Source organism: Bemisia tabaci, chromosome 6 (genome assembly GCF_918797505.1).
Source record: "Bemisia tabaci chromosome 6, PGI_BMITA_v3".
NCBI lineage: Eukaryota > Metazoa > Arthropoda > Insecta > Hemiptera > Aleyrodidae > Bemisia > Bemisia tabaci.
The window spans coordinates 43,988,297-44,012,151 of NC_092798.1; the positions used below are offsets into that span (position 1 = coordinate 43,988,297).

Genomic DNA, 23,855 nt, shown 5'->3' on the forward strand with positions numbered 1-23,855 from the left:
CCATGCATGGCTTCAAAGATACCGATAATTCGAAAGAAGGGCGGGTTTCAGAGAGTCTTGGATCTTTAAGAGTAAAAAATTTGGTTCTTTAAACCCCCAAAAATTTCCCATGAACTTAAAATGTCGACTTTTCTTTAAGCTAGGGATAAATTCAGGGCTCAATTGTATGAAGGGTAACTATTTTTCATGAGCTCCGGTGAGTAACCACCTCCAAAATTTAGAAATACCGATACAATTCTTAAATATTAAAAGGGAGAGGCGTACCTACGACTGTGGGCAATTATGAGTAAAAAAAGTTTAGAGGTCCAAGCTCTTATTTGATCAGGTAAAGACTTCACCTGCCTTCAGCACCTAAGCGTCCAAAGGTGAACTAACTGTAACAAAGAAACATATTGAGATAGAAAAGAGAGTACAATAAAACCAATGGAATTTATTTTATTAAAGTAGATAGAATGTAAAACCCTATTTTATTAAATTTAAGTTTTCCACAAATTATAATAACCAAAAACTACGCTGTGCAACACCTCTGTTGTGAAATAGTTGCTTGAAGCGCCGTGGCACTCCACACCGTGGCGGTCAACCAACGTGACACGCAGAAAGGCGCCTACAAACCTAACAGGGATACTTCACGCATTACGCAATGCGTGAAGTATCTCTGTTAGGTTTGTAGGCGCCGGCGCACGTCCCGCGCTGGCAGCACACCTCGCGCCGGCGCCTACAAACCTAACTGGGATACCTCACGCATTACGCAATGCGTGAAGTATCCCTGTTAGGTTTGTAGGCGCCGGCGCGCGTTCCGCGCTGGCAGCACACCTCACGCCGCTGAATTACAGGTACTCTACGCCGAATAATGCTCCACTACGTGGAAATTTCTGGTCAGAGTAGCTCTACGAATTTTCCGTTAAACTTATGAGTATTTTCCCTCCAATTTTCAGATAATTTCGTTCGCAATTTTACCTAGAGCCATAACTTCCCTCAAATATAAACATTTTATCGATGGAAATTTGGTAGTCCTCGAATGTTCATACGGCATTCTTCCCTAGTAGGACAGGATAGAAGTGAGCTAAAATTGAGATATCAAACCCGAAAATACCCGTTTCCCTTGATAACTTGAGTTAAAAATATACCTATCTTGACTAATAATCCTATACCAATTCACCAATCATAATAGGATGCCAACCCCCACACAAACCGAAGTAGTAGCCACGGCTGGTTCCGGTCTCTTAGAAAATAGATAAATTATACTGTAATTACTTACATTTAAGATTATTGAAGTGTATTGTTAATTTCTGATTTTTGAGTACCATTTATAATAATCGTGTAATAACTATTTTCTTTGAATAAAAAAAAAAAAAAAAAAAAAAATCACCAATCAGCACCATAGTGTGGCCTTTGTGGCAAAGACTATACTCTTGCAGTTGCTTGTTTGACCGTGAGACACTCATTATTTGCGATAGACCTCACTAAAGTAATTCTTTGCAATTTCTATGAATATTTTTGTTTGAGCGCGAAGACTTCTCAGAGGGTTCAAGAATAAATATAGGTCAGTCTTTTTTTACAAAAAGAAAGTTTTTGCGACGATTTGCGACGCCTTAAACTGGGAAACAAATTTGCTTACTCATCTACTTGTCAAAATGCTTTCTATTTCAAATGGAGGCACATATTGTTGATTTAATTTTATCACGTCAGGTTACTTTCCAAACTCGAAGTGAGCCAGCAGTAGTAGATGCGGTTTTGTATCAAACACAGAATGAGGAGATGAGGAAAATTTTTCAGCTTTTGTTGGGTTGAGCAACGAAACTAACGTTGTCGCAATGCGTTGAGCATCAAGCAGGATTGAAGGCGCGCAATACTATGTGCGCTTGGCTAAATATTCAGATTCCATCCAACGATGAGGTTATGTTTCCAAGGCTGCTTGAATCAATTGAGTTGTTTCATTTTAGCTCGATTTTTTCAATGAATCACCATTCATTCTGCATTAATGGGACCGTGCGGCGTTTGAACCAAAATTTCAAAGCTTTACGAAATCCAAATCATAATTTGTTTTAAATTTACTTAATTTACATGAGAACAACATATCAGGGTACTTTGTAGAAAACTGAAAGAAATATCAAATTGGAAAAATTACTGTTAATACAACGGCAATGATTCATAGCCTGCAGTTTAGTTATTAATGACCTATTCAAGGCATGAATATTACATATTGAGTCAATTTTTCAACCTTTGAATGACGTCACGATCCTTCTGAAAAACGCCACAATCGATCAATTAAAAGGCTCTTGAGTCCAATAATATTCCCGGTCTCTGATTTGTAGACAGTATCGACCAAAAAAAAAAGAGGACAGCCCAAATCCGTAAATCAAGAAACGAGAAAAGAAAACGCATGCTTTTATTATGTTTTTCCTTAACCCGATCAACAAGAAACACGTCGATTTTCCGCCGAATTATTCACGAAGTTAGTTCAGAGTGCGTGCTCCTTCTGCGATGCAAAACTTTCGAGGATTTAAACCGAAGGATAACTTTCCGCCTCCTAGGAGGACAGAGGGAGGGGGGGCGTATCGATTCCCGCCTTAAACTAAAGTTAAAAGTTCCAGTTCCCTGGGGATGAAAGGGAGTTGGGCGGAGTTGCGAAAGTTCGTAGAACGCACGTTGCCGTGCTAGGCTAGAACGCCGTAACAATCATTAGATGTTAACAGATTTCCTCCCATAAACAAAACAGAATTTTCCCGGAAACTTGCTACTATTATTCTTTTAAATTAATTTAAAACATTTCGGTCAGAAAACCATTCAGTTATACCATTAAAAGTTAATTTTCAATTTTCAGAGTAAATTGTAAAACAAATTAACAAAAAAAAAAAGAAACAACAAAATTAGAGAATTTGTTTTAAAATTTACTCTGAAGTAGCTGAAAATTGAAAAAAAAAACTTTTAATGGTATAACTGAATGATTTGCTAGCCAAAATTGTTAAAATTGATTTAAAAGGGCTAATGTACAGTTTAGCCTCAGAGAGAAATTTAGAGGTCAACATTTCTTATTGGTTTTTACAAAAATATGGTCAATTTTCATGAGCTTAATGAAAGTGACTTTTTTAACAACTCTAAAATGAGTTTGTCATGAAAGAGACTTTATTTTTTTACACGATTACGCTTTTAATACATTGTATAACAGCACAAATCTAAATATATTAAAAATCAACATCAAGTACCTCTCTATCAGAGGAGTCTAAAATAAAAATAATCATCATATTAACTGAGCAAGGAGCAGCAGTTGCAATTTAACCTAAAAGTCATCTTAATTAATGTGTTTCAACTCCATTTAAAAATTAAATCATTGAATCATTGAGACCGAAAACACACCAACTCGAAAAAATTAAACTAATCAAGACACACGCAAAACTGCACAGTAATTGAATAAATTAGCACAAGAAAAATATTTTTGGTGCCAGAACACAAGTAGGTACTTCAGGACACTTTAAAAGCCCAAGTTGGAACAGATGCGTTAACCTCGATGGCCTTGATGAAAACTGACTCTCTTTAATGAAAATTGAGCATTTTTAAGTTACCGAGTTCTCTTGCGTTAGCTCTTGAATACTATAGTTAATTTCACTCCTGTTATAACATATTTCTTTTGATAATAAATGACTTATCGTGATAAAAAAAAAAAAAAGTTACCGAGTTGGTGTGTTTTCGTTCTCATTGATTCAATTAAAAACGCTGTTTCGATTTGTAAAAACTATAACTTCTTAACGGATTTATTCATATAAACGTATAAAACAATGTGAAAACCACGATCTGACACTTTCCTCAAAAATGATTATTTATCAGGGGAACTTCGGCAACATTCGAAAGCTCATACGGCGTTCCTCCTTAGGTCGGCAGTGCGCCTCGGCTGCGTCAGCTTTCGCATTAGCTATGTATTATTTAGAAGGAGCCACGGTTGAAGCGTGGTCTTAGGCACTCCGAGGCTCTTTCCTGATCGAACTTACTGCTCTTCTCCGGAGCACGGGAGTTGGAATGTTGGTTTGAGCACTTGTTGCGTCTCCCGTCAGGGCTCCACTCGGGAGTGTTAACCGCACAACGACAAAAGTTTATTGATTGAGCTCACACTCCTGGTGTTATGTCCCACAAGTCCCCCTATCATTCATGTTGTTTGTCCTTCGATTTTGCATGTGCCATTGAGCTTTCGTTCTATCAGACCCAACGTTGAAGACTCAGTTTGCCCCTTCGCTCCGATAGAAACTCTGCCTGCCACACCAAAAACGCCGTAACTCCATTATAAATCTGTATTTTTCTCCCATACATATACTGCTCCAATACATAAAAACCCTTTTTTTTTTTTTTTAAATAAAGTTTATTGATATACAATAAAATACTTGTCACTACTACCAAATACAATCAGATTGCCGGTATCCATTGACATGAATTAATTTTGATATTTAAAATATTTAACGATAAGTAGAACGTATGATAAGCGGTTAAGCTTATCGTGATGGTCTGGGGCATGTAATGCCTCCAGCCATTGGAATAATCCAAGTGTGACAAGGCTTTTTTTTTGAGTTTCTAATAGTATGCCAAAATTGACTCCAAAAAAGGAGAGAAATATAATCGCTAGTTTTCTGGTGACATAGTATTTTGTCAGAAAAAAATTGAAAAAATCTCGAATGGAGATACTGTGTTTTTACTTTGGACGGCAGAACTGAGAAAGCGTCGTTTCGCGGACGAAGGAACGTAACTTCATTCCAAGGTTGCAAAATTGCCTGAAACAATTCAGTTTTTTACAAGAGTATACCTTCGAAATTTTTGTCCAAAATTTGTCAGATTTTTTTATGAGATCAGGAAAAAAATTAGTGAAATTTTCAATCGGAAATGCTCAAGAATCTCCCGGTAAAAATGCAATTTGCGAGGGAGAAATTAGGCAGCATTGGAATGCAGTTACGTTGTTTTGTGAGGGAAACTAGGAATAATTTCCTGCTGGATCAACGGAGACTCGTCTTCAATGCCATCTACAGAATTTCTCGTTTTTGATAAAAAGGATCTCGCATTCCAAACAGTAATCCTGTTCCTTCGAATGGATTTCGAAGCTGAAACTCCCAAAACTACGTATCTCGCTTTGCGATGTTGCAGACTTCTTGTCATTCTTTATTTTTTAAATGAACAACTGCTCAACGTCAATTTTTAAAAACTTCCTTGATTTTGTCTCTCTGTGCGAAGCAAATACCGAAAAACAACTTCAAGGGTTGATGTTGATTTGTTCACCTTTAAGACAGTGAAATAGGAGCGTATGTTTTTAAATACTGTAAAGGAGATTCGTGGTTTGGAATTTCCCTGTCGCGATATCCTGTTATGGCATATTTAACAAACACATTTTTTGGATTGAAGAAATGGACGGATTCGACCAGAATCTGCTAACTGCATTTCAGGTTGTCTGATTCCTTCCCATGTGGTATACTTACTTGTCAGAGCATTAAAACGCATTACGTCTTAAAACTCTTTAGGTATTTCCCCTAAATGACAAGTACTTACAAAGATTTAAGTGAGATTGTTGCTCATTTTTTGTTGAAAAAACACCTGAACAAAAATGAGGCAGTGTCCAATATAGTTGGAATGATTCTGCTTAAATGCGTCTAAATATCGTTTCCCTCCTGGTGAAAATATCACAAACACCCTTTCTGCAAAAATTGAGTCGGTGCCAATGGTTTTGAATTTTTCGGATACTTTATAAAGCACGAAAATGTCTGTTTCTGCTAAATTAAAATCATTCACTACATCTAAAAACGTTCATAGGTTGAAGACAGTGTGTAGGAGAAGCGTCATGTCTAGGGGAACGCATCACAAGCGCCAACTCTGGCAATTAAGAGAAGAGTTTGACGATTTCTTAAGTTTCTTTAGCCATGTTGAGCTTCAAACATGAATAAACAAACGCAAGTATCATCAGAGCAAAGAAACATTCATAGTACATAAAGCAAATAGAACATCCGCCACTATGTGCTGAGAGTCTTATTTAAAATGAATCATCACCGGTATCCATTTTCGCACTAAAAATTACGTTTTCTTTCTGTTCCATCATTATTTTAAGCGCTCCGACCTCCTAATTTTTCATTTTTTGTAAATTTTATTCTACCGAGCAAAAGTTCATGATTTTTGCAACTATCGATAGGAAATAGTCTAGATGAACCCGTCTTATTTAGATTATCCTAAAAGCGGCCCTGGGGCCCGCGAAGGAAGCCTTTGAGGGCGGAATGCGCCCTTGGGGGATGGGACGAGCAGAAGCGGATCCAGCAATTTGGCAACATCGAATTTCCTCCATTTAAACATATCGACGGTGAAACTACCAAACCACGTATCTCGGTTTGCGACGTCGCAGACTTCCTGTCATACTTTATTTTTTAAATGAAAAACTACTTAACGTCTAGTCTTGAAACTTTCTGTGATTTTTCCTCTTTGTGCGGAGAAAATTCTGTGAAAATTTCAAGGAATGATATTGATTTGGTCGACTTCAAAAAAATAAAATGCGAGCGTAGGTTTTTAAACACCGCAAACGAGATACGTGGTTTGGTAGTTTCACCGTCGATATGCTAAATAATCGATTCTTCTCGGAGCACCTGGCTCCTCCAAGAATCGATATATTTCCGCAGGTTTCAATGGAGGAATCCCGGTGTTGCCGGATTGCTGGATCCGCCACTGGGAACGAGTAGCGGCCAGGGGGTTGGCTCCCTAGTTACATCATCATTAGCAAACCTATTCCACGCATATGTGCATTTATGTAAAATAATATCATTGAAGTACTTGTAGGAAGCTCTCAAAATCACCCTGATTCCGAGGTGCTTGAAACTCCCTTCCGAACAACCTTTCGCACCTCTGAAACTACACTTTACGCCTCATATCAGGACGCACAAGTGCGATATCGTGGGTTTTATCGATAAATCATGAATTATTGAAGGCGCAGGCGGCGGGTCAAGGCAAAAAGCGCACTCGAGACGAAGAATAAAAGTATAAAAGCCTGGAAGGAATGCAATAATAATCGACCAATACATTCTGTCCTCCTTAGTGCGGACTTGCCCACGAGTTCAATCGGGCGACAAATGGCCATTGGGTCGTATTTCGGTCTCCCCCCCCCCACCCACTAACGCTCCGTGCCGCTTACGTACCCCCCCCCTCCTCCTCCTCATCTTGCGAATGCGCTTTAAGATCGTGCAGAAATTCAGCGAATCCACACTGAAATGAGCAAAAATGCACTCTCTTGCCGACTGTTTACGACTTCACGCTTCAGTATTTCACCTTGTCGGCATCTAATGACCCACGTGGAAATAAAAGACTTCATTTGTTCTTTCATTTAAAAGTTTGAGCGACGCTTTGTCGTTCTTGATTCCGAACTTGGTTTGCATTCAAGGTAGCTTCAATCATTCTACGAGAGCTCTACTTTTTACCCGCGAGATATTACCCCAAGTTTGATCCACTCGGGTCCATTAGACCCGAGTTTTTCCATCATTGGTTGAAATGAAGTAATAGGGTCAAATCTGCATGAGGATATTTGAAAAAAGACTCGTGGACGATGGTCCAGGTCTTCTTTTCATTATGTCAGATGGAGACGCGTTTGTTATTGGAATACGAAGAACAAGGGGCAAACAGGGAGGAGGAAATGGAACGAGGAGTGGAAAAGGATAAGCAGGGAGAAAACGAGAGGCATAAGAAGGAGGAAAACCGGAAGAAAAAGACGATAAGTACAAAATGTCTCTTCTTTCTTTGTCGTCTTCCCATTTCTCTATGTCCTCTTCCTCTATTTCTCCCACTGCCCTCTTATTTTTTGTCTCTCTCTTCTTCGTCCGCTCCTCCTTCTCATCCCTGCTTTCTTTGCTCCTCTTATTCTTCTCATTCTCCTGCCTTTTTTTCCAATGAATCTACATTGGACATACACCTGGGCTACATATTGCAATTTGGAACTTGTTCGGCACCAAATTTTCTAGCCCATCCGGAAAAACGTTCAATTTGAGAAATGCAGTCCATGTATGTAAGGAGTCCTAAAACCCGCGCCTATCAATCAGACCAGGGTTAAGATGAAAATGTTCAATTTTCAATTTATTTATTGCGCTGATGTAATAATAAACAAGGTGGAGAAATGGTGCTGGGTCCACACCATACGGTTTTTTCATTTGTAATAATGAATGTGTGTGTCTTTTCAGGAATTAAGAAAGCAGTGCATGGACTTCGCAACGGCCTTGTTGGACCACACGCGGAGTTCATACGAACTAGAAGTGCTCCTTAACCATGACCCAACGGGACCAGCCTTCGAGCATGGAGAGCGTATGCATCTCAACCGCCTCAAACTAGCCATCAAACTTCGCCAAAAAAAAGTAAGGAATTTTTTTAATCAACTGATTAAGATCAAATATATTAAGGTAAACTTTTGAGGAAATTGCTCGATTAAGTTCCTCTTAAAAGACCTTTACGAGCAATATGCTGCCAAACACACTGAGATCCACGAATAATCGCATCTTGCTCTCACTGTGCGGCGCTCCGCAATTCTCAATCGCCATCAGAGCCTATCCCTCTTCTGATCCTTAGACGAATGACCTTTTATAATTTCCTCTTCTATGCCTTTCCTCTATCTCTCCTGCCACCAAACTTAACTGGACGTCAAATTTTTCCCAGTCAGCCCCCTAAGCAAAAAAACTTTACCGACTTTGTTGTAAAACCATGTTGTAAGCATCTCCAACTGATGAGAAAAATTCGTAATCTGTATAAATAGTCTGTTTTTAGTCGTACTTCCCGAAAAGAAAGTAAAAAATATTTGGAACTATTAAAATACCAAATCCCAAACTGTGGTTAAACATAGAAAAAGGAGAATGATAGAAAACATCTGTGGATGGTTATGCAGCATACACCAGAGCCATACGACTGCCATAGGGCCGATATAACCGCTTAATTCCAATAGACTCACTCTGCAGATCCGCGGTTTTTGCGGCCTCGCGTACGTCGGATGAGCTTCCACGCGAAAAACGCGGGGATAATCAGGAAATGGAGAGGGCGAGAAGGAGATGATGGATGACGCCACAGAAACCGACCGTGGTTTCCGGGGATCAAGTTTTTTCCCCCGACGGAACGGGAAAAGCGTAATAAAATTGTGCGAGCCGCCCGAAAGCAGGCGCGGGAAATTCCGGAAATTCCCGCGCTGCGAACTCGCCACGCGTCGTCGCTGCTACATGAGGATGAGAAGAAAACAATTACATCGCCGGGAAAAGCTCCTGATGCCTCTTTCTCACGGATTTAAGTTTTCGCCTCTCGCAGTCTGACACTCTGGGAGTCACGGATAGCCAAGACCAAGAAAAAGACCGAATGAAGCGATATTTATCTTCTTTCTTATCCTCTTCCTCTTCTTCTTTGTCCCCTTCTTCTTCTTCTTTATTGTCCTTTTTCTCCGGCCCTAATCCTTCCTGACCTCTCTCCCTCTCTTTTTTCTTCTCCTCTCTCTTCTTCTTCCTCTCTATTTCCTTCATCTTTCCGTCGCTCTGCCCCACTCTCTCCCTCTCCTCTCCTTCTTTCCCTTCTCCATCTTCTTTCGCGCCTTCTTTCTCGCCTTCTTTCTCACCTTCTTTAGATGCTAAAGCACCGCTTTAAAATAAAATTATTTTACTACTACTACTTTCTCACCTTCTTTCTCGCCTTCTTTCTCGCCTTCTTTTTCGCCTTTGAAGGAGGGGAGGAGGGCATATAGTAACAAACAGTAATCATAAATATCAACGGCATTGTTTCATAATAATTCTTTCTCGCGTTGCATTATGACGATGAAATATTTCCAAAAATAGTTGCTAGAAAATTCTGGAGAATGTTTCCAGAGGGGTAATGAAGAATCAAGGGCAAAAACAACGCCTTTTAAGGAGACGCTAGGGATTACCTCAAAATGAGTCGGATGATTAAGAATATTCCATGGCAAATTCAACCTGTGAAGAAAATTTAAAGAATATTCTTTACGTAATAGGTAATCAATGTGGGTAACCGTAGAATATTCTGAGCAGATCTCGTATGTGGAATACTCCCGAATTCCCCTGAGCGTGATCAAAGAAAAACGATCGGAGTGATTCGAAACATTCTTGAGGCATTGTGATTGGGAGCGTGATAACAGTGAGATTTTCATAGGCGGATCCAGCAATTTGACAACTCCGGATTTGTTCCATTTAAACCTATATGAAATAATCGATTCTTATCGGAGCACCTGGCCCCTTCAAGAATCGGTACATTTCCATAGATTGAAATGGGAAAAAACAACGTTACCAATTTTCTGGATCCGCTAATGGAGATATTCTCAGCATGGTCCCTCCGCACGAGGTAACTGAAAACTGAAACTGAAAATTTACTCGTTGTTTGACAATCAGCATGTAACCAACGTTATGCAAATAGGCTTTTCCTTCGACGCGTATATCATACTGAAGAGGTTCAAAACCTGAGCTCTAGAGTCAAACAAACTTGTCACTTACCTCTCTATTTCCACCCGCTCTAAACCTTCTTTTTCCTCTCTCTCTCGGTGGTGCCTTTTCAAGTTAAGATACCATTGAAAACTGTATCGTTGAATCAAGGAGGTATACTTTGAAATGCAACAACTTTTCAACTTATCAGAGATTCGGTTTTATAGATGAGTGGTGAAAAGACAGGGAGTCGTTTCTCACCCTTTTTCATTTTCCCTCGTGGAAAATATGCGAAGCCTCACTTGTGGCTCATCGGACAGAATAAGAATTAAAAGATTCTGAGACCTATGCTGCCGTGCTAAGGAAGAACGCCGTATGAGCCTTCAGACGTTGCCAAGTTTCCTCCGATAAAAATCGAATTTACTGGGAAAATTGTGAATATTATTTTTTAAAATTGTCATACAATTCTGTAAACAATTAAATCTATAATATCTGAAAATTGCAAGGAATAATATGCATGAACGTTGGCAAAAGATACATGTTTTATCAAGGGAAATTTGGCAACTCTCGAATGTTCATACGGTGGTTCTCCTGAGGACAGCAGTATGTGTCTCCGTCAAAATTTCTTATAGAATATGCTAAAAAAATCGCAAATTTCCGAAAGCAACCTTTCTAGGAAAAATTGAAGTAAATCTGCCGACGGAGACGAACCTATTAAGCTTCAAGATAAACTATACATTGCTCTCAAATGTTATTTTACACGCCAGTTTTTTTTTTAATTTGTTGAAACAAATTTATCAAACTAAGAAACTTATCTCGTTGTAAAGGTAGCTTCTCAACTTAGCATAGGGCCAAAGACTCAATTCTCCATGTTTTGCGAGTGGGAGGGTTTTAATAAGGAGCATGTAAAGTAACGTGATCAAACTTTGGGATTGAATTTCGAAAATTTTAATGTGTTTACAGCATACATACATACATTACAGTCGCTTTACAGCGCGCTCGGGCGCTCTGCGACACCTAATCGCCATCCTTGCCTATCGATCCAGAGGTCATCTGGTAGATGGCATCTTGTAATCTCATCTTGAATGCCACCAATCCACGATTTTGCTGGGCGTCCCCTACGTCTTCTCCCAGGAGGAACCCAATCTAGCACCTTCTTAGGCAACCTATCATCCGCCATTCGTTGAACATGACCATACCAGACAAGCTGTTTGGTCATAATTTCGTGCACGATGTTCTGCTCGGCGTTCATGATCTCACGGACTCTTTCGTTCCTTACGTGATCTCTCCTCGAGATTCCGGCTGATCTTCGCCAGAAATCCATCTCAGTTGCCTTAAGAATCTTTTTGGTACGCTCTTTCATGGGCCACACTTCACTGCCGTAGGTCAGAATGCTTTTGATTATGGTGTTATAAATCATTCTCTTTTTTTCTTTAGAGATACTTTGATCCCAAAGAATCCTATTTAACATAGCAATAGCTTTCCTTCCCTGCAGGTTTCGATCTTTTATGGCTTGGTCCATCTTTCCATCCTGGGATACTCGAACTCCTAAATATTTGTAATGCTCGCAGCTTTTAATACACTGTCCATCTTCCAGCTCTATGTCTTGCTGATCCCCTCCAATCGTCAACTTTTCCGTTTTCTTGACACTGACCTCTAGGCCCCACCTTCGATATTCTAGCACTAATTTCCGAGTCATATATTCAGCGTCATCCGCATCCTGCGCGATCACCACCTGGTCATCAGCAAAACATAGAGTATACAATGTGTCCGTATCATTTAGGGGAACGCCCATGCCAGAGCACTTCTTTTTCCACTCTTTTAAAACGTGTTCTAGAAAGATCTTAAATAATGTAGGTGACAGACAACATCCTTGTTTTAAACCTTTAGAAACATAAAAACCACCAGATAACCTCCCTTGACATTTAATTCTAGTAAAACTTCCACAGTAATATTTCTTAATCGCATTCACAAGTCCATCACTAAAATTCGATTTTTTCAGGGCTTCCCAGAGTTTCACTAGTGGAACGCTATCATACGCTTTCTGAAGATCAACGAAAACTAGATGGAGCTCCTGTCCTACGGCCATTTTTTTCTCAACCAGTTGTGTGATACAGAATAAATGGTCGACAGTTGACCTACCGGCCCTGAATCCTGCTTGCTCCTCTGCTTCATATGGAGCCCACTCTTCTTCGATTTTAGCTTTTAAAATTTTCCCGTAAATTTTACTAACTGTCCCTACGACAGATAGCCCCCTGTAGTTTTCGCAGTCATCCTTCTTTCCTTTTTTGTGCTTAGCTGAAATCCAGGATTCTTTCCACTCTTTCGGTACTTCCTCGCCCTTAATGCAACGATCAAACAAGTCCCTTAGAAGCTGAAATAACTTTCCCGTTCCGCATTTCATCAACTGTGATGGTATATCTCCAGTGTTTACAGCAATAAGTGTAATTTTAATGTGTTCATGGTAATAAACGCAATTTTAATTAAAAAAGAAAAAGAATGAATGTGGCACTTCATTTCAATCCTGAGGATTAGGCGCAACCCCTTTCTCACAACCCTTTCTACTATGGTTCATTACCAATTAGTGGCGAATTCAACTCTCTCTATGTGCAATCATTTTATTTCAGTTGGCAACGCCGAGAAGGACAGACATATGACTCCGATTATCTTTTAACCTGCGCCAAAGTTTCGGGTAGCGGATTCAAGCCCCTGCTGCTTTTAAAATCGTGCAATTACTCTTAGTTGCAACCCCTTTTTTGCCCCAGCTCTTTTTATTTCACGAAATGTATCCACAACATTTAGATTACAAGTTGCATGCTCACACTGCGGTAGCTCATTCTAATTTTGTTGGGATTTATGTGTGTGCTCACATGAAATTATCTACGGAGGGTGCGAGTTGAACAAAGTTCATTAATTTTGTCGTTCAAGTCCTCCCGCAGATATTTTATACATTTAATAACGGATACTTTTGTAATATATAACCAGCCAGCATTGAGCAGCTGAATTCAGTAAAAACTGGTTATATAAATCCGAAGCATGTATGGTCACACATCGTAAAAGATGTATAATAAATCTAATTCAAGCAGCCACGTTCATTATTTTTTGTATCGGTCCATTTTTTATTTGGACGTATTTAAGCCAAAAGGAACTATCTCCATTCTGACATGGGTCGAGAGACTCAGAAGAAAATATGCAATGTGCATGACACTTCCCATTTTGTATGATGGAGACCTTTTTTTTCGTTTCAATACGTTTCATTGAATCAAGACATAATTACTTTTAATAATCTTTTTTATATAATTTTTTTTTGCACCAGAAAAATTGCTATTAAATTATTGTAAGAAAGACCTAAAGAATAAACGAGAAAAAATTATTCCTCGTATCATAAAGGTCACGTTTACTACCTAAGTTCACAATGTAAGCGCACGTCACAGAGCAGGGAATTTGACTACCAAGAGAGTATCAGCGATTGCAATATTTAAGTTGTTATAATGAAAAAATAACGTATCCGTCATCATATTCTTTTTAGAGGGCTGATGCCATGTTTAAAAGTTCTTCTTAATTACATTCTGTTGGTTTCGAAAGATAAACGAGGGGCTTGGAGAACGGGGCGTATAGGTGTAGTTTTTGCTATTTCGAGAAATACGTGTTTGAAGTTTCGAAATTACATGGATCCTTACGGCGGAAAGGAATTTCAAACTGAATTTTTGATGCTTAAAAATTGGAATTTGGAGGCGAGGTACTCGCTAAGTACGCATTAAGACTAGTTTTACATGAAATCTTTAATATCTCAATTTTTTTCAAAAACTGCACTTATGCGCCTTGGCCTCCAAACCCCTGAAATAATGAGACTACTTTATTTTATACAATGTTGTTGAATCTTTGTGTCAGTGCCACTTTTTTCATATTTCCGCATTCTTTTCAATCTTGATTTTAATATGTTTCTATGGCTCAACCTATTGAGAGATTTATTGTGTAAGCTTACAAGGAACATTTGTTTCTGTTTCAGTTTGTAGCGCACCCTAACGTGCAACAACTCCTAGCTTCAATTTGGTACGAAGGACTGCCAGGGTTTAGAAGAAAAAATATGGTGCTCCAAGCTTTAGAGATTGTCCGGATAGGAATAATGTTCCCTCTTTTTTCATTCATGTATATCCTAGCGCCTCATTCCAGTGCCGGACAAACTCTTCGCAAGCCTTTTATAAAATTTATATGTCATTCGGCCTCTTATTTTACATTTTTATGTAAGTATTAGTTTTTCTTATTAATCTTCAATCAACATCTTCACTCATAACCCTCTCTATGGTTCTTTTAATTAATTTTCCTCGAGAACTTCCTTTATCACCGTCTCATTTAGTTCTACTCCCGTGTCAAATTACCAGTTTTGCACGTCATTTAGAGAGGAAAATCACTTGATGCAACCAATAAGGTAAGTCTCGCTCTTCTCAGAGCCGGTCTCCTGGTTTTTTTTAACAAAAATTATATTTGAGGGGCTTGGAGGACACGGCGCACAAGTGCAATTTTTGCTATTTCGAGAAATACGTGTTTAAAAATTCGCAATTACACGGATCCTAAAGGCGGAGAGAAGGTTCAAACTGACTTTTCGATGCTGAAAAATTGGGATTTGGGGGCGACTTTTCCACAGAATATGCATTAAGACTAGTTTCAATTGAAATCATTAATATCTCAATTTTTTCAAAAACTGCACCTATGCACCTTGTCCTCCAAGCCTCTCATTTGAAGCAGTCAAAGTTCTTCCGCACGAGTCAACCGATGCGTCTGGTCTCCGGAACAGAACCATAATTTCTAAATCCACGAACTTATACCTCCTCTTTGAGAGACATGATCCGCGACGTGAAACTTGAATATATTTATTCAATGAAATTTGTTTGAGGATGGCGGGTGTACTTAATGAGCGTATTTTTAGCTCTCGTAATAATTTTCAGCCCTGAAATTGCTTAATCCTCGATTAAGGGAGAGCAAAAAGGGAAGTTATGTTTCGTTAACTGATGAGTGCTAATGAAATCCTGATAAAACTTTCACCCTCCCCGAACGACCCTCCAGACCGTCTTCGCTTCGTTCGCGGTAGCAGCTGAAACTTTTTCTCCAATAATAAGTCACTTGAAAATGATGCCGACGAATCAGGTTTGAATAAAGCTGTGCCCCGGAGCTCAGATACCCTCTCTGCGTTGCCTCATGGCCAGACGGTTTTTTTCCTCGCTCTACATTTTGCAGGAAACCATGAGAGGAGGGATACAATTGAACGTATTTATGCTGAAAGGGCCTATGTGCCTAGGGATTGCGTTCGGCATAGTTTCTTTTGGTATAAATACGTAAAATTCAAATGAAAAAAAAAGCACTAAGAAGTGGCCCGAACTGTATATAAGAAGGTGGAGAAATGGTGCTGTGTCTACACCATTTCGCGGAGAAAACAAAGCCAAGAAGTTCAAAAAATTAAAATTGGAGTCAAAATTATTAATTTTTAAATAATTTGAATAATTTTAAATAATTTTGACTCTAATTTTAATTTTTTGAACTTCTTGGCTTTGTTTTCACCGGGAAATGGTGTGGACCCAGCACCATTTCTCCACCTTGTTACGTCCAATTCATCGACAATGAAACTCCTAAACCACGTATTTCGCTTGCGATGTTTAAAAATATCCGCTTCTTTTTCATATTTTTAAAGAAAAACTGATTAACGTCACGCCTGTAAGTTTCCCCAGAATTTGCTATGCACAGAGGAAAATACTCCTTGGGCGTTTTTAAGAATTCATTACCTTCCGGCCAAAGTATCGCAAGCGCCATGCGAGGTTTCAAAGTATCCGCAGCCATTTTATTTTTTTACAGAGAAATTGTTGGTTGAATCTGTTTGAAAATTTCACTGAATTCTATCGGCAGCGCCAAGGGAATTCGGTGAAATTTTTGGACAGCTTCGTTGAACAATTTCTGTAAAAAATAAAATGGCGGCGGAAATTTTTAAACGTTGCATGACACTCATGATACTTCGGCCGGAAGGTGACGAATTGACGTTGAGTATTTCTTTCCTCAAGAAGGAAATTATGACTGGAAGTCTACAACGTCGCTAACTGAGATACATTAACCACCAATATGGGTTTAAAGATTTTTAAGGAAACTTAGAGCATCTAAGACATCCCGACTAAAGACTTTAATTTAAAAGAATACAGAAAACGTTTGAAATATTTTGAGACGATACTGAAAACTTCAAAAATATTTGCCGTGGAGAACGTCATTGTTTGGTTTGTGCAGAGGATGGAGGACGTTTTTTGATCATCGGGCATCGAACCCGGAATAGCGTGTTCGGCAGTCGAGCGTCTTATCTGCTCAGCTACTGAAGTTTGTTACAAACTGAGCTAAGGTGAAATTAGCTATACGAGTTTCTTCGCCATGGAGCTCTCCCCGCTAGAAATGGTACACCACCAGCCCGCCGGGAGGCCGCGTCGTGCTACCAGCTCGAAACGCGCACTGGCGCCTACAAACCTAAGGGGATACTTCAAGCATTGCGCAATGCGTGAAGTATCCCCTTAGGTTTGTAGGCGCCAATGCGCGTTTCGAGCTGGCAGCACGCGCCGCGCCGCAGCGTGCCATAAACTTGCCCACATTTAATAGGTCAGGGTGTTCAAATCTTTGCAATTTGACATCAAATTCGAAATTAGCAACTCAAAAAACATAGGTAGCGGAACTTTTGAGATCTTTCAGTCATTATACGACTTATTTCTTCCTATTCTTAAGTTCCGGACCGTAATGCGCTGCGGGTGGCGGCTCTTGAAATTCTCCCCTGTGCTCAATCGAGCAAATTTTATCACGCTGAATTTTCCACTCCCGTTGTGTACAAAGTAGGTACTAGGAGGCTACGGCCCCTGACGGCTTAGCGGTCCAACCTCCCCCCCCCCCCCCCCCCGCAGGGCCTCGGGCCTTAGTCGGTTTATGCGTTACGCTTTATTCTTATGCTTTTACATTATAAAGTAAGGTATACGATTTACAAATCAATAATTAAAACAAGACTATCTTTATATTTTATAAAAAAAACAGTCCCTGCTGACAGATTCAGGCACATTGCGCATTATTTTCAATGATCGATAATTAAGGTCACACAGTGCCATGGACCTACTCCCCTTCTTGTCGTCACGCAATATATGCACACTTTCTTTCTTCCCAAGTACATGCCGTAATTTATGCGTGACCTCTTATTGAAGAACCTAATGAACCAAGCCCACATTTGTTTTAGAGTGGAGGGAGGGGCTTGTGCAGTGAATAGCTGCAGTATCGATGACTGAAGTCGTAAAATTCGTCCCTTCAGTTGCGACGTTGCAAGTCTCCGCTCATAATTTATTTTTCAAAAAGAAGTTGACCGACGGTTTGCCTGAACTTTTTCCAGTAATTGTCCTAATTCCTTCGAGAATATTCCAAAAAAATATCCACAAGATATTTTAATTACTTTTCTTTTTAAAAAATAAACCAGAAGTGGCAATTTCTAAAGTTGCAATACGTAATTCTTAAAGATTCGCATTTTTCTTTATTCATACAATCGACTTATTATTAATTTTCATCGAATTAAACTGAATCTGCACGGAAAGCACTTAAAAGGCGAGCTATCGAACCGCAATTTTGCTGACCAACGTGATTCACTCCGAATCTTTGATTTTGTTTTTATTTGTACGTATACAAAATATGTAGTTTGAACAAGTAACACTTTTTGATGAAATTTCATCTTTAAAAAGCTTAAGTGTATCTTATAAGACAAGACTTAAACTCAAATCCTTGATGTAAGTGGATCCATTACGCGTGGAGGTGTTTATCAATGCTTATTTCCAAAAAAAATCTATCTTGTGATCGGTGGATTAAAGTTAGAACTGTGCGGAGGCAAAGTATTTCATTAAAAATTAGTCAAATTGAATGATTAATTTTCGCAAACACATACATTCAGCTCCAATGAAGGTTTGAGAAACGAGATTTTTTTTTTTAGAATAAACAGCTGAAATATGCTTTTAATAGTGTTGGATGGTCCATTTTCTGTCAAAAATTTGATATAAAACAGGATTTTAGCAGAATATATTCAAAATTTACATTTTTGCCGTATCCCGAAGAACCCGAAGTTGTCCAACCATCACCAGTGATCAGGTGACATCCACTCGCTCTCGCGGCAAAACTTGACAGCACGGCGCGGTTCTCGGCGGGGAGACCGGGATCACTTGTGGTCCCCTCGAATCCCCCTTTTTTACAAGATTAAGCGTTCCCCCGCTCTTGATTCCAAGATAAACAACTCGAAACAGAACTTGGGCCCATTGAACTCGGCGGATTGTTTGCTCAATGCTCGTCAGCCTCAACATACTCGCCCGTAATAAGATTGCGACTAACTCCCGACCCCCGAGAGCTCTGCTTGCATCGGATTTTTCCCCTCCACCCCTCCCCCACCTTGCAACCACCGCCGCACAGTGGATCGAGTCACTAGGAGAGGTCGGACCTAATTTTGGAAACCGTAAATGCTTTTAACTTCGTTTATAATAAACTTTATGGTTCTAAAAGTGGCTCCATTGGTTTTCTCGTAAAATTATCTTCCAGAAGCACCCCTTGCAAATTAAAATATGACGAATTAAACATCAAAATTTGCAGTTTTAGTCCAAAATTCCATGTCCGACCTCTCTGATTGACCCGATCCACTGTGCGGCGAAGGAACGTTGCGTTTCCGTCGGATTCTTAAGAGCGGTATCTAGAGGGATGAAAAAGAACCAAGGGTTCAGGGAACAAGGGATCTCAGCGTTGGTAACCACTAACTAACTAGCAAGTCGCTCTTATAGCGCTCCTGTGCGCTCTGCGACACCCAACCGCCACTGATGGCGATCCTGCTAGAGCTCCTCCGGTAGATCGCATCTCCTCATTTCATGCCTTATTCCCTTTATCCAATATTTGGCAGGGCACCCTCTACGCTTTCTGCCAGGGGGGACCCAATCCAGAACCTTCTGAGGCAACCTATCATCTGGCATCCATTGTACATGACCATACCAGACAAGCTGTTTTGTGAAAATGTCATGCACTATGTTGTTTTCGACGCCCATAATTTCACGTATCCTCTCATTCCGAGCGTGATCCTTCCTCGACACTCCGGCCGATCTACACTCAGCTTTAGTTAAACTGTTAAAAAATCCGGGAGTTCACTTCACTATTATAGTTCGATCTTTAAGAGCAGAATGTTTAGTGTCACTAACTAATTCCAGCCGGGTGATTGTTGAAATTAGTAGACAAAGCTATAGACAAAGAAGACCAAAGGGATAAGGAGGGATCCTATTGGTGGAAGCGATTAGTTGCACTTGACAAAGGAGGTTAGTGATTAACTAACTAAAGGTAACCCACGAGAAACCTTTAATTAATCTTTCATTTTCCCCCTTCGTCCATAAAAACCACCGTTTTAACCAATAGGATAGCTCCATACTCTCTATGTCTTTTTTGTCTATCGCTTTGTCTATCAATTTCAACAATCAGCTGGAGCTAGGATTTTCCGGCAGCAGATTGTGGTACGGGTCCTTCTGAACTACTGTCATGCTAAGAAAAATCACCGTATAAACATTCGAGCATTGTCAAATTTCCTCCCATTAATTTTTTTTTCTTTTTTTGGAGACCGTTATCAATATTTTCTCTTGAAAGTTTTAGATCGTTTAGATTTAATTACGAAGAAAATTCTCTGAAAAATTGACGAAAAAAAAGATTCACGAGTTTTCCTGAAAATCCCTATTTAGTCAAAGGGAATTTGGAAGCTGGCAAAGGTTCATACGGCGCTTTTCCGTAGCATGGTGGACTATACCTCCTCGGAGATGGGGTGGGGGAACTCTTCCAAGAGATAAGTTTTGAAATTTCAACCCCTTCTAGACGCAATTTGTAGTTTTTTGGTACGAATTTGTACGGAATATTTCCACTTTATGAGTCCATACAAACAAACAAACAATAAAACATACTAGGTTCAGAAAATGTGGAAGGGAAGGAAAGAAAAACTTCTTGATGCGAACCCTTTTTCAAATCGAACTTTCGATTAGTCAATTTTCGATAATCTTGAGAATCCTCCAACCCAGAATATTAAATACCTGCACCCTGAAAAAACTTACGAATCCTCTGAGCCATGGAAACAAGATTTATCACCTTTAAAAAGTTGCAAAATTGGCTCTGACAAAACGCGAATTTCCAAAAAAAACTTATGAATTTTCATCTGCATTTTGAGAGAATTCTAGTCGCAAAAGTTGTATGTTGAGGTTGAGAATTTCAAGGAAAAATATTCATAATGGACCACTAGACAAGGCACGAATTGAAGCATTCTGATACATGTTTCTTAACCAGAATTTCACGTAGAACACGATTCGCGCAACGAAAGTTACTGAAACCAACTCTTAACGAAGATATTAACCTTTTTATTTCATATTGGGTACGCGGATTTTTAACTGCCCGCTCACAAAAAACTCAAAGCTCTACGTGAGTCAAATCACGCACTACAACGGTTTCAGCAAGCCTCTCAATCGAGCAATGTTGATTTCCCACCATGTGTTGTTCAAACTACAAGCAATTTGCTATCGCTGAGCCAAAGCGTCAAGATTGGGCTTGCCCGATTTTTATATCGCAGAGACTGTCATGATAAACGTTTAGCGCGCGATGTGAATCACGCAGAGCATTGAGTTTTCATGAGCGGGTGGTTTGAATTCACGCATCAAGAATCATTAAATATCTTCATAAGGGATTGATTTCGGTAATTATCGTTGTGCGTATCGTGTTCCACGTGAAATTTTGGTTAAGAAACATGTATCAGAATACTGAAATTCGTACCTTGTCTAGTAGTCCATTTTTTTTGTAAAATTAGAAAACGCATTGATGGCAATGCTGCCTCAAACTTTTCATGTGGTGTTATTCCTTAGCTCGGCAGTGCAAGGAAGTTCTTCAAGTCGCATGACATGCAAAGCCTTCGCTTCGCTACCAGGGAACAGGAAGCGTGTAATCTAATTCCATGTCCATGTTGCAAAAATCCTTTGAAACGGGCTTTGTTCATTATTCCTATCCTGAATTTCAACACAGCGGTTGTGTATGATAGATCCTCGATAGTAAAAAAAGAAAGAAAAAAAAAGGAGCAGAAAACTCTCTCAGCGGAAGCTCAATTTTTTGCAATCCCCAAAGGCGGAAAGCGATATTGCTGCGGCTCTCTAAACGCTTTCTGTAACGTCGGGCGCCTTTTTTCGGCTGCTCAATTTGCCGCAAATTGAACGCTTTAACCGAAGAAAGGACGTAAACGCCGCGGTAACACAGCGGCACTTGTGTCCTTTCACCTGCCGTGCTCGAGCGTGCCTCGGGTGTCTTGTGTGTTTTCAAACTCGGATTCTGAGATTGCGATTTCGTCCGTGTTTTAGTTGATGCGCTCGGGAACTGTGCGCTCGCCTGATTTGCTTATTGCTCTTGAGAGCGGATCTTTTTAGTTCTTGACAAAGATCTCTCGTCGAACAGTCCCGTCATGTGGATATGCGCGGTATGATGAAACGAGTTTTTGCTTGAAAAAAAAAGGGTCATCTCTACAAGGGCGTAAACCTTTTTCAGAGGTCCCACACTATTCCAGCAACTGGTTGGAGTGATCTTGATTTGAAATTACAAGAAACATGTTGCAGGAAAAAAATCGGGAACATTTATAGAGACATCGAAAAAATTAAAATATGAAAAGGTATCGGGGAAAAACTAGGTGATTCAAAAAAAATAGATAGCTACATTTTAATGCCAATTTGGCTGGCTTTCATGGAACATGGTAAAAAGATTGGAATAATTGAGCTACAAGCCAAAAATAAATCATCAAAATCATCGATAAATAAAACAACTTCAATCTTTTAGAATAGATAGCGATGGCTGAGGTCGAGTAATATGGAAGTACCTCCGATTGTAATGTTGCAAGTCTTTGACCATGTTTTACTTCTTTTTTAAAAAAAATGAACATAACTTCTTATTAATTTTTTCTAACTGAACTCGTTTGTTGTTGTTTCAGTTTTATTAATATTGGCGTCACAACGAATTGAGTCAATTTTAGGTGATTGGTTTCTAAATGGGGAGTCGCCCTCTTACGTTAGTTACGCCAGTAACGATTTGACCAAGAGAGGGTCCCCACCGTCCTTAGTTGAGTGGCTTATTCTAAGTTGGGTTTGTGGTAAGTATTTTTTATTTTTAAGTTCAGAACCATACCAGACATTCAAGTAGGTGAGCCAGTCGCGTTGGTCGCAACGAATCCATTACTTACTTACACGGAAAAAACGAATTGCTGGTTTTACAATGAAATTGTTAAAAAAAATATGTCCGACATTTTTCAGATGTACATTTTACAATAGTGGAAAGCTAATAGGGGTGCTTAAATTAGCATTTTCTTATTGTAAAATTTACACTGAAACATGTGACACTTTTTTTGACAACACAATTTTTAAATTAGCAATGAAGCTCTTCGAATCTGGCAAAACAAATGAAGATTGCCCCATACATACATATAAGTCGCTTTACAGCACTCCCTCGCGCTCTACGACTCCTAACCTCCACTGCTCTCTTTCAAACCACAAATCTTGGGGGCTTAAAATCACACTGCATAAAAAATATCATTCTGGACAGCGGCGCAGCAAGATTCCTTAGACCTTGATCTCAGCAATCAGGAAACTACCTATAATGTTTACTGGGTAAATCACATGTATCATCTCCGTCAGTTTAAAAGACCATGCATACTTTCGTGACATTTGACTTTATTTACAGAAGGTCTTCGTCAATTTTTGACGGATTGCATTATTTCGATTTTATGTGTTTTTCACCGGTAGGGTTATACGTTCCGTTGATACCGACCACCCCTCTCTCTTTCTAATACAGCATAACAGAGGCTCATCCCCTTGAGCATTATGTAAATTATGAATGCTCCCTTATAGCCGAAAATAGAGCTACGCAGTTTAGCAGTTTCACCATCGATTTGATAGATAGAAGATGAAGTTCCTTTGCTAATAGTATTGAAGGTGAGGATGTTGAGAAAGATAGATTGAACTAAACTTTTTACCACAGGACTGATATGGAGCGAGGTGAAGCAATTATGGGACGTTGGGCTGGAAGAATACGCAGCCGATATGTGGAACGTCATTGACTTCGTTACCAATTCGTTGTATGTCGCCACCGTAGCACTTAGGGTCGTCGCACACTTTCAAGTAAGTTCCACTCCTCTACAATCCGGAAAGTTCTGTTCACAAACCGGAATGTTTTAATAAATCTTGAATCTGCTCCTTAATTGAAAGTAATGAGCGTTAAAAAAGCCTTGTTAAAAATGGGTCGAAATTCGCCCCTTTTTAGGCCCTCGATTTTGCAAACGGGACTTGCGTCAAATTGTTGCATATGATGCCCCAAGTCTCAGGTAAAAATTTCAGCTTGAGTTAAAAAGCGGTTTCGGAGATACAGGGGGGT

General features: G+C 39.6%; 1 protein-coding gene across 5 annotated transcripts in view; it reads left to right on the forward strand.

The window, feature by feature from the left end:
* Trpgamma (Transient receptor potential cation channel gamma) overlaps positions 1-23,855 on the forward strand; it is a 242,877-nt gene that overhangs the window by 186,726 nt on the left and 32,296 nt on the right. For all 5 annotated transcript variants that reach the window (XM_072301540.1, XM_072301541.1, XM_019050824.2 and 2 more), the window contains 4 exons: positions 8,181-8,351; positions 14,410-14,644; positions 22,420-22,578; positions 23,463-23,602. In XM_072301540.1, the coding sequence (XP_072157641.1) occupies positions 8,181-8,351; positions 14,410-14,644; positions 22,420-22,578; positions 23,463-23,602 (705 nt within the window). The remainder of the gene's footprint in view (positions 1-8,180; positions 8,352-14,409; positions 14,645-22,419; positions 22,579-23,462; positions 23,603-23,855) is intronic.